This window comes from Antechinus flavipes, chromosome 4, assembly GCF_016432865.1.
Source record: "Antechinus flavipes isolate AdamAnt ecotype Samford, QLD, Australia chromosome 4, AdamAnt_v2, whole genome shotgun sequence".
NCBI lineage: Eukaryota > Metazoa > Chordata > Mammalia > Dasyuromorphia > Dasyuridae > Antechinus > Antechinus flavipes.
Window position 1 is genome coordinate 316658656 of NC_067401.1, and position 12347 is coordinate 316671002.

The window sequence follows — 12347 nt, forward strand, 5'->3', positions numbered from 1 at the left end:
GCAAAAGGTTTAAGTGACTTGCCCAAGATCATATAGATAGGAAGAGTTGGGTCAAATTTGTATTCAGGAAAATGAGTCTTTCTGACTCCAGGTCCAGTATTCTATCCCCTGCACAATTGCCTACCCAAACAGACTTACTATCTTCCTGTTCTTAATGTGTATTTTATGTCATTAAGTTACTGACTACATAGAATAGGACACTCTCCTTATAATTAATGCATAAAGAATCAATGTGACAGTAAATTGACTCTTGGTCTTGGAGTCAATCTTGGTTTAGAGTCTTGGGATCCTCTCCCACCTCTGACAATGTAGTTTTGACTAAGGGTAAATTATATACTTACTCAGAGCCCACAGCCAATTGTCAGGCATTAGTGCAGAAAGTTTCTTTACTATCAGTAATGAAATAACACCTAGATATGATTCAGGGATGTATGGGATATTTCAGGAGGACTAAAATCTCTTATATAAAGATGTAACAAGGCCTTTTCAGGACTCTCTTTCTCCTTTGGGTTTACACCTGACATCCAATTCTCACCTATAACTCTAAGAAGCTGTAGCATGTACAGCACCCAAATGTCGGTATAATTGTTTGTCAGAGAGGCTAACCAAGCTTAGGATAATTGACAATTGTTAAGCCCTTCAGCGAGTTAGAGTTTTATCTATGTCAAGCATGTGAAGACCCCACCTCTACCTTGCCCCTAGCCCGGAGCAATAGACAGATAAATATAATTTGTTCCAACAGACATGAAGGGAAGGGAAACAGTTGCTGTGGAGTTCTGAGCTTAGTCAGCAATGAAAACATCAAGATCTCAGGTCATTGCCATTCTGAATTTTTTCCTGCCACTGGATTTTGATGACTCTAGAAGAGAAAGTGAGGCTGATAACTATGTACGTCTGACTTGCTTAAATCCAATTTACCTATGAATTAAGATATTGTCCTTTGAAGTCATTTGTTGTCTTCCAAAACGAAGGACAAACAAGAACAGGTGCAGTGCAGTCCATTCCAACCCCAACCAATTGCAGCTGTTGAGATCTATCGGGACAGAATATAGTTTGGAGGCAGGCACCACTGTGAAGTCTTATTCTAGGTTGGTTTCATATCTTACAAATAAATTGCAGAATTCTTTATGAATTTATGGCTTCATTAAAGAGGTTAAAATTTGAGTTGGATTTCAACTTACTATTTAATTTTAACATCTTGCTTTATTTTCTATACAATGCACATAGTGTGCATATACACACATATATGGTAGAGAGTTGTATGTGTGCATACCTGCTTTGTGTACATCATATGTTTACATTTGTATATGTGTGCATATATTACATGTGTATAAATGTATGTATATATTCTTTTTTTTAAGCTTAAACTATTAAGATCTTAGTGTGGTTAAGCAATAAGGGTTTAAAGCTGCACTAATACTTTTGTGACACCCTCTATAAGGGAGGCCGCATTAAATAGTGGAAGGAAGGATTGCTTGGTAATTATGAAACCCTGAGATCTGACTCAATGTTTGATCCTGAGAAAGTCTTTAGCTTCTCAATACCTTCCTTAATCCCTTCCCAAGAACGCTATAATACCATAAACTATACAGTAGATGATAACCACCTTTGTATAAAGACATGTCTGCAGTAAGAAGTTTCTTACATTAATGAAATATGTACATGTATAATGCATATATAAGTATTCAGAACTTCTAACACAATCCTCCTTTTATAATATTATATATAATATATAATAAATAATAAATAATAATAAAAAAATTCAGAATGGCAATGACCTGAGACCTTGATGTTTTTAATGCTGACCAAACCCAGAATTCCACAGCAATTGTTTCACCTGCTTTCATGTCTGTTGGAACAAATTATATTCATCTGTCTATTGCCTCAGTGTAATATGGAAATGACCAGGTCCTTTCTAAGATTCTGCTAATGAATCCAAGTATTTTCAAGCAGCACAAAACAAAAAAGAATTAATTATAGAAGCAATAATTACTTATATGATTGTGGTCTGAGAATGAATTAGCTTTGGAAAAACTTCTAAAATGTTATTGAGGAGTTAAGTTCCACAAGGGAAACCAAGAGCTAAAAACCCTGCATATTATTTTTAATGCACCTACATATGTGTATGTATATATATTTACATTTATTCATATATATGTGTGTGTGTTTATACAAATAAAAACAAGGTGATCTAAAATACAATGTAGTTTTTAGCTATTAAATTACATGTATAAGCATGAATACATACATAATTGCATGCATGTATATGCATGCTCTCATACATATGTATGTATAGTAAAATATATATTTTATTTATTTAACCATCAAATTTAGCCATCAAAAACTAGAAAAAATCCACATAAGTGCAAATCTTATAACACAAAATAATCTATATTCCTATAAACTGTTATAGCAGAAAAAATTCTTTATTAATGCTTATTGGAAAAAAATTTCTTTTCATAGTTCACACTTATCCCTATAGGGATTGTATCCTAGAGGTTTTCTGGCACTTTTCTGGCTGAGCTCCCAAAAGGGGTACTTGGGGCATTTATTCAGAGTCAATAACTTGAAAAAGGGTAAATAAAAGGTGACTCTTTAATTAAAGAATCCTTCAGTATCATACTGAACTTTGCAGAAGAGTTTGTAAAAGGTACAGAGTGAAGTATTAAAGGAAAATGCTAGCAAGAAGAGGAGCATTGACTATTTTGATGCATATCCTTAGTAGACTTATTCAAAGCTATTTATTGATTGATTTTTAGAATAGGAGAAGCAATTGTAACTGAGAGAAATAGGTTATTTCTAGTATAAATGAAAATGGGGGTTTCATTGTTTATAGGAAAGGGGGAAGAGAACAGATATTTAACACATTTAATGGCATAGAGGGCACTAATAAATATTTTAGAAATAGTATCTCAGTGAAATAGATCACAATTCATGAAGGATAGTCTTTTACTTTATACAAAAAGGCATTTTTCTTTTTTTTTTTCCCCCCCAGGAATATTGGAATGTCAAAGAGATCTTTTCTATGATTTCCTAGAAAAACAAAACTACTTATAAGCTGAGAGAGAGGATGATAAGCAGCAGCAATGGGTCCCAACTTATAGCTGTAGAGCTGTGTTATGAAAACACTAATGGGTCCTGCATTAAAACCTCCTACTCCCCTGGACCCCGAGTCATCCTCTACCTGGCTTTTGGCTCAGGGGCTCTTCTGGCTATTTTGGGAAATCTTCTAGTCATGATTTCAATCCTTCACTTCAAGCAGCTGCACTCTCCAGCCAATTTTCTCACAGCCTCCTTGGCTTGTGCTGACTTTTTGGTGGGAGTCACTGTGATGCCCTTCAGCATGGTGAGGTCTGTGGAGAGTTGCTGGTACTTTGGGGAAAATTACTGTAAACTTCACTCTTGTTTTGATGTATCTTTTTGTTATTCTTCCATTTTTCACTTGTGCTTCATATCCATTGATAGATACATTGCTGTCACCGACCCCCTGGGCTATCCAACCAAATTCACTCGGATGGTTTCAGGAATATGCATCCTATTCTCCTGGTTCCTTGCTGTTACATTTAGTTTTTCAGTTCTTTACACAGGTGTCAGTGCTGATGGGCTGAAAGAATTAGTAAGTGCCCTCACCTGTGTGGGAGGTTGTCAGGTTGCTGTGAATCAAAACTGGGTACTGATAAATTTTCTGTTGTTCTTCATTCCCACTCTGGTTATGGTCATTCTTTACTGTAAGATTTTTCTAGTAGCTAAACAGCAGGCTAGAAAGATCGAAAGTATGAACAAAACTCAGTCTTCTTCAGAGAGTTACAAAGCCAGAGTGTCCAAGAGGGAGAGAAAAGCAGCCAAAACCCTGGGCATTGCAGTGATTGCATTTCTGATTTCATGGTTGCCATACTGTATTGAATCAATAATTGATGCATTCCTAGGGTTCATCACCCCAACATATATTTATGAAATTTTAACTTGGTTTGCCTATTATAATTCAGCTATGAATCCTCTGATTTATGCTTTCTTTTATCCTTGGTTTCGAAGAGCAATTAAATTGATTGTTTCTGGGAGTCTTCAGAGGTCACTCTTCAACAATAGATTTGTTTTCTGAAAAAAAAAAAATTAAGATTTTAGATTGAAGAATTTAAAACATAGTACAAAGTTTGAAATGGAACAGATGAATTATTATGAGATAAAAGTATCCTCTCTCCATTCAGTCCCAATTCTAATGAACATTTTTTACCACACCAAATTACATGTGAATACTGTTTTCCCTCTGGCTTCAAAATGCATTCCTTTTCCTATCTTTTCTTATCTTACCTTTGCTTTTGGTCATTATTCCACTCTTGGACCAAAGGGCAAAAGAGGTTTTTTTCTTCTCTAATCAACATTTTATAATATTATCTAATCTCACTCCATTAGCTTTTCATTTGTAGTAGATAAGTTGCCTATTTTGCCTATTCTGCTTCTTTCAAGGACATCTCTGACATTTTCTTCCTTTCAAAAGTTTATTTTTTAAAATTTTATGAGTCTGATCAACTTAATCTTCTGTGGTTAACTATTGTATTTATTTGAATCAATAGTCTAGTTTATTGCCTTTTCCCCCTTCTTTCTTTTTTTTTCTAAAAGAAATGGAAGTGAGGTATCAATTCCACCCATAGAAAATAATGAAGCTGTCTCCAGGTGAAAGGAGTTTACATGATTACAGTGGTTTTCTGCCCCCAAAATCCTTTGCTTTCTTAATATTATATTCAGTGACAAAACTATTTAAAATTACTTTAGGCCTGCAGAAGAGTTTTGTGTGTATGTGTGTGTCTAATTGGATGTTATCATTTTTTCTTATGCCATTCCTTCATTAATAATAACTACAACTATATATGTAGTACATATACAAGGCGAGTGCTTCACAAATGTTATCTTATTTGTTTCACACAACAACTCTATAGAGTAGGTGTTATTATCCCCATTTTACAGTTGAGGAAACTCAGGCAAACAGAATTAAAGTGACTTGATTATAAATATGAAATTACATTTGAATTCAGATCTTCCTGATTTAAATCTCATAATTGTATCCACTACACCTAGTAGCTTTTTATTAGCAACAATATAACATAATCAAACCAGCATTTACAGCATTGATATGGGAGACTATTTTAATTATCTAAAAAGCCATAAAATTAATATAGGACATAATTGGTTTTAGGTTCTTGTTTAGTTGTATTCAACACTTCTTGATCCAATCAGGTTTTCCTGGCAAAGATGCTTGTGCTATTTCTTTCTCCATGAGGAAATAAGACAAACAGACTTAAGAGACTTCCTCAGAATTTTCCAGCTAGTTAAGTGTCTGAGATCATATTCCAACTCATGAAGATAAATCTTCCAGAATCCAAGCCCAGCACTCTATCCACAATACCCCACCTAAATGCCACAATTTTAGGCTGCATTGTACGAGAGAGAGAGAGAGAGAGAGAGAGAGAGAGAGAGAGAGAGAGAAAGAGAGAGAGAGAGAGAGAGAGAGAGAGAGAGAGAGAGAGAGAGAGAGAGAGAGAGAGAGAGAGAGAAAGAAGAGAGAATTATATGTATAGATGGATAAGAATGCATGTATACATGTAAATGTTGTGTGAGAGTGTATCTAGACAGACAGAACTATTGCCCACCACATACTATCAAATATGTTGCAACAATGAAAATTCTACTTTTGGTATAGCATGTGACTTTTCCTAGGGATTCCTCACTTAAATCCAGTTAACTTAAATGTCATGGCATCATTTCCTTGGTGTCATGGTCCCTTTAGAGAAAGAACAAACAACCACTCTGAGTAAGAATAGGAATAGGAGATGCCTTACTGGGGACTAGAATTGGAATTAGGCAACACAATTTTCCACTTCTATTATACCTTCTCTTTCCCTACCCTTTTCTTTTCCTTTCCCTTCTCTTCCCTCTGCCCTCATAGGTATCCATACTCTTATTTGCAGGTTCTCTTCCTAAAGGAATGTAAATTTTTATAGCTTAAACCTCACAAGATTTCTTGGAGTTTATGAGTTAGGATCATGCCTTAAATCCAAATCTATTTGGCTCTTATTGATTCAACAACATTAGGTCCCAGGTTAAACAGATTTTCAGTTCTGTTTTTTTTTTTTTTTTTAAATCAGAAACATTGAGGGTTTGTCCCTCCCTGATTGTTTTTTTTTTCTTGACTAGGTAAAAGAGGCCATTTTTGACCTCATTTCTTGACTACCCTAATCACCTACTGAGCAATAAGCTAGGGTTCCCACTGCTCCAAGGGCCATCTCCAATTGTCCCGATTTATATCTTGCCACTGGACCCAGATAACTCTGGAGGGGAAGGTAAGGCTGGTGACCTTGTACAGCCCTCCCTCACTTCAATCCAATTCACTTGTGTGGCATAGCATCACCTCCCTGATGTCATGGACTTCTTTGAGAACATAAAAGCAACAATAATTTTTTGTTACTACTTGCTGCGTAGTCATTAATTCCATGGAATGTAATTTCTTTCTCTTCAAGTAAAAAGTATAGCAAATTTTAAAAAGAGATTGTGAAATATTTGTTTTACTTCTTTAGAAACTAAATTAAAAATATATAAGGTAAAATCATGAAATCTTTTAATAAGTTTGTATATATTTCAATGAACATCAAAACTGTTAGAAAAATGATTCTCTTTGTGTTGTGATTTCTAAATTTAATATTAAAATGTCAAACAAGCTGTGTCTTTCTTATAACTAAATGATTTGCTTTATATCACTGTTGAATGTTCTTTATGGAAATCAGATGGCACAGCTTATAGGTTTGTGCTTCCACTAGAGCATAAATATTTTATAGATGGGCATATCTATAGTTCAGGGGAAATTAAAACATTTCTCACTTTTTACTATTCAATATTTAGGAATAGTTTAGTAAGTGATTAGACAATGCCTATTAGACTTTTTGGCCATATAAAAGGTATGGGGGATGGTTGTATTAGCAGTTAGAATTTACAATGAATATAGAAGAATCTTACTTCTTCGATTACTCGTGACACATTTCTAGCTGGCATTTGCTTTTAAAGAAATAATTTAGTTCAGTATCATTATAGTGGATATCATGAGTATGTTATTTCATAAAGAATGGATCTTATGGAAAAACTGGGGGCAATACAGATTTATAGAGAGAAAAACCAACATATTTATACAGAATGTTCTCTCCTTCAGGATGGTGTAGAGGAAATGGAGTAAAATACATTAAAATGGTAAGATTTAGTGCTGGAAGGGAACTTAGGGGCCATCAAATTTAAGCCCATAATTTTATATATGTGGAAACTAAGGAATAAAAAGTTTAATGACTTGGCAACAACAAAATTATACAATGATCCATTCTGATGGATGTAGTTCTTTTCAACAATGAGATGATCCAGGTCAATTCCAATGACCTTGTAATGAAGAGAGCCATCTACATCCGGAGAAAGGACTGTGGGAAGTGAGTGTGAATCACAACATAGCATTTTCACTCTTTTTGTTATTGTTTGCTTACATTTTATTTTCTTTTTTTCATTTTTTTCCTTTTTGATTTGATTTTTCTTGTACAGCAAGATAATTATATAAATATGTATTCATAAATTGGATTTAACATATTTTTTTTTACCATGTTTAACATATATTGGATTACTTGCCATCTAGAGGAGGAAATAGGAGGAAAGTGGGCAAAGAGTTAATGTTGAAAAATTATCCATGCAGATGTTGTAAAAATTAAAAAGCTTAAATAAAAAAAAAAAGAAAGAAAGAAAGAAAGAAAGTTAAAGGACTTGTCCAGAGTCACACAGATAATAAATGTCTAAGGGAGGATTTGAACTTATCTTCCAAACTCTACATTCACAACTTGATACACTTTTCCACTTTAGCTGTCTAATGGTTCTGTTGTCTTGAAAACAGGATTAGATTACAAAGGCTTCACTCCCCAAATCATGTTTCTAAAGCTTTCCATTTAAGTTGATTACACTATTCTCTCTTGGGCTGGTACCAACAAATTTTACTGGAGAGTTTAATTTGTAACTGTTTTTCATGGAAAATTTTCATATTTTCTGGGCCATAAAACCATTGTGTTGCTGCCCAGGCTTTACCCCAACTTGGTTTTCTAATGTCAGAAGAAATATAAGAAAGCAGAATTTGTTTTGAAAATTTTGGCCACTAATATCTGACTTGTAGCCAGGTGCTCAAATTCCAACATTCCCTGGTGATACAAGATTTCATACTCTGAAACATCTCTCTTTTTCTGTAACTGATGTTCACAAAATTCACTCCATTCTCTTTTACCCTAATCGTCATGTCAGTCCAGATGAACAGAATCCAAACTTACTACCTATATGACTTCAAATTTAACCTTCATAGGCCTTGGTTTGTTTTCATATTAAATAAGAAAATTGTACATGAATTCAAAAATACTTTAAAACTAAATATTATTTAGATAGGTTGGAAATTGCTCCTTTGGAGGCAGAACTTCATGCTGCTATCCATTGAATCCAGCTGAGTTTCTGTTTCAAGATCTGATCCATTTTCTCTTTAATTCCCTGAGAAAAAATATATATGCAAATAATGTAGGAATACACTAATGAGGGTAGCTCGATGGGAGAGAGTACCAGCTCTGCAGTCAGGAAGACCCTTCTTTCTGAGTTCAAATCTGGCCTCAGATGCTTACTAGCTGTGTGATTCTGGGCAAGTTCTTAACTCTGTCTCCCCCCAGTTTCCTCATTTGTAAAATGAACTGGAGAAAGAAATAGCAAATCATGCTAGTATCTTTGCCAAGAAAATCACAAATAGAGTTTGAAGAGTCACATACCACTGGGGAAAAAAAAGGTTGAACAATGTTAGATAATAAAATTGTAGTTGGCAAGACAATTTCCAAATAATATTGCAAAAATTTCTAAATACTTTCAAGGTAATTGAGCTATCTGCTACAAAGCTTTCCTTCTTCCTTGGCTCAGTTTTTTGCTACTTAAATTGGATAAGTTTAAGCACTTAGATATTATATGATATTGACTCTCCAGAAGGGCACCTTACTTAAGAGGTGATTGAGCCCCAGTACCTTGTTTATTGACATTAATAAAAAAGGGAAATTCGATCCCAGCAAGGCAAATATCTCTCTGGACATTTAGGATCTGGAGATACAGAGCAAAATAAATAAATAAATAAATCCTGCCCTCAATGATTTTACAGTCTACAAAAGGAAACAATATAGGATTTTAGAATTAGAAACCCCCCACAAGACCTTGAATGGTCACTCAGTCCAATCTCCTTCATTTTGTAGGAAAATTCATTTTCAGTGAGAGTAAACAACAGCTTGAGATCCCTCAAATATTAAGTGGTTGGAAAAAAGAGAAATGCAACCAGGTCCTTTGATGCCAAAGGGCCTGATTTTCCACTTAATCACATTGCTCCTCTTCTTGTTGTTTATCCTTCATTTTTGAAGAGGACTGATGATATCATGGGGTGACATCTCAGCTGACTTCTTAAGGATTTAAGTGAGAGTTGCACAAAGTCATTAGCCTGACTCTCTCTTTCAGAATCATCAAAGTTCAATGGAAACATAAAAGTCATGACAATTTATGGTAGTTTGGGAAACAGTGGGTGATAATGGCATCTACTATGTTTGACCAAATTCTAAGTCTCCAAAGTACCTACTCCTTCCACTCTCATGGTCGTTGGAACCAATTGTTTTCACCCACCTATTCCTCAGGGAGAAAGTTTTCATGTGATTGGGGTAGACAGCCCCTAACTTATCAAATAGGTTTGAGCCTTGTCAGTTACCCTCAGCATGGTTTTGCCCATCTGTCAACACATTAAGGGAATCTGGTGTAATAGAAAGACAAGTGAACAGGGAAGAGAATAAGAAACCAATTTTGGATTTGCTCCAGTTTATGAAAGGAGTGTTAAACATAAACGAATTTATGGTGTAAGAGGAAGTAGAAATCTGTCATATATGCATGACTGTCCAATCCCACCCTGGGAATTATGAGATGTTTATTCCATTTGATAGTGAACCTCACCTTGGATTGCAAGCCAGCAGATTCAGATATCATCATCTCTGAAGATTTGAACAGCATGAAATATCATGGTATTTAGTATGAAGCATCATGCAATAGTGAAAGATTAATAGATTTTGTAGAAGTTCTTGAAATGAAAGTTCCTTTCATTTCAGGGAGATAAGACTGAGATAGAGGAGAAGTCAAATAAAGCTATCTGTTAAAAATCAAGTGTCTCAAGGTTTTTCTTTTTCTTTTCTTTTTTTTCTTTTTTAATACTTAGGATGTATAGACAGACAATTCCTACTATCTTTATGCCATGCCCCAGCACAATCTTTATGTTGTGTCCCAGTATTTTATCTGAAGTTCATGCAAAATTCTGCCAAGTCAATATACACAACTTAAAGGTTGGCATCTCCCATTTCTGTGAATGTGGATAAATATCAATTGGTCACGGGAAAAATAGGTACCTGATTTATACTTCCCCTTCCCACTTCATTCTCATGACCTCTTACATCCTTCTATTTTTCTCAGAAAGTCTAGACAAAGCTTTCTTACAATTTATACCTTATTGAGAAAAATCATGGAATGCATTTACATCAAGATATATAATGCATACAAAGTCCACAGATCTGAGTTCAAGTGCCAGTTCTTCCAAATCAGGGCTTCTTAAACTTTTTGCACTCATGATTCCTTTTCATATGAGAAATTTTTATGAGACCCCAGATATAAAAATATATAAAATAGATATACAAACCAAACATTTACTGATAAAAAAATCATAATTTTGTGATTCCTCATTCAGTTACACATCCCAAATGGGATCACAAATTACAGGCTAATAAGCCTTGTTCTATATATATATGTGTGTGTGTGTGTGTGTGTGTGTGTGTGTGTGTGTGTGTGTTCTAAATAAATATATATTTTACAAATAAGGAAACTGAATGTCAGAGAGTTTGTGTGGCTTTTCCAGTGTCACACAGATAATAAATGTCTAAAAGAGGATTTGGACTCAGGTCTTTCCAACTCTACATGCACTACTCCAGGAATTGTGCCACTAGTTGTCTAATAGCTCCAGGGTCACATTTATGAAGACTCCATTACTACTCGGATGCTTCTAAAGCTTCCCCTTCCAAGTTAATAATTTTCTATTCTGTTAGGCTGTTTCTTGGCTGGTAAAGCATGTGCTGAGAAATCCTTTGCATCTTACTGGAGGTGAAGGATTTGGTTCTCATCTCTTCCTCATAAAAAAATGGCAAAATGTGTCTTTCCTGGGTCATAAGGTGGCTATGGTGCTCCCAAGTCCTTTTTCCATCTTGACTTTCTCTGTACAAAGTAATCCAATGAACCAATAATTGTCTAAGTTCTATATTGGGCCTATTATAATTCTATTGTTCTTTTTTTAAGTCTTCCTGCATTGTTTGAACATTTTTTTTTTGCTTTTAACATCAAAAGAAAATGAAATCCTGAAGAGTAAAAATCTTGTTTTCACTTTCTTTGAATACTCCAAATCACTTTTCAAATTCAAATATTAATTATTGAATATTTTGAGACATACTCACTGAAACATCAAGGGCCAGATGACTCTTGATAATTGATGGAAGTCAAATAACAATTTTTAGTTGTCTTTCCCAAAAGCCAAGTTTTATCATAAATGCTTTAATGTAGCCATATATTAATAGTAAAACCTGATTTTGACACTGAAATTTTAAATTTAACACATGGAAATAGCCAATGATATTGATAATGAAAGTCAAATCCTGAAATCAGTTCTTATTCCTAAGTTGTTCTGATGACTATCATTAAAATTTTTTATTCATTTTAAGGCAAATCAAAACCTGATAGGAAAGCCAGCAAATGTCTACAGAAAATAAATCTTCCTGAGAACTTTTCCATTTCTAAGAAAAATAAGGAAAACTGTCAATAAATCAATCTTTGAGAAGATACAATATTCCCTACTTTCTTAACAACCATCAGCATGTGTTCTTGGTTCTTTTAAAAAATAGTCAAGCAGAATCATGTAAAACAAATTCACTCAACAGATGAATACATGTAAATATATAAATGTAATTACATTCTTGTGTGTGTATGTGTGCATGTGTGTGGAGTTCAAATTGGCCTCAGATATTGATTAGTTGTGTGACTCATGACATCACTTAACCCTTACCTGTAAAAATGAAGTGGGAAAAAAAAAAGGCAAACCACTGCAGTATCTTTATCAAGAAACTCTCAAATGAGGTCACAAAGCATTGGACTGAAAACAATTCAATCACAAATATCAATACATAGACCTATTTACACACATGCCTATGTCTCATTCTATACCCTAAATTTGTAAGTTTATGAAA

The 12347-nt window shown here is 34.3% G+C and overlaps 1 protein-coding gene across 1 annotated transcript; it reads left to right on the forward strand.

Annotated features, from left to right (window-relative positions):
- Nucleotides 1-2503: 2503 nt before the first annotated feature.
- Nucleotides 2504-4099, forward strand: LOC127559580 (trace amine-associated receptor 7a-like). Its single transcript, XM_051993465.1, has one exon. The coding sequence runs from the start codon at nt 3071-3073 to the stop codon at nt 4097-4099; it is 1029 nt and encodes a 342-aa protein (XP_051849425.1). The 5' UTR covers nt 2504-3070.
- The last annotated feature ends 8248 nt before the right edge of the window (nt 4100-12347 follow it).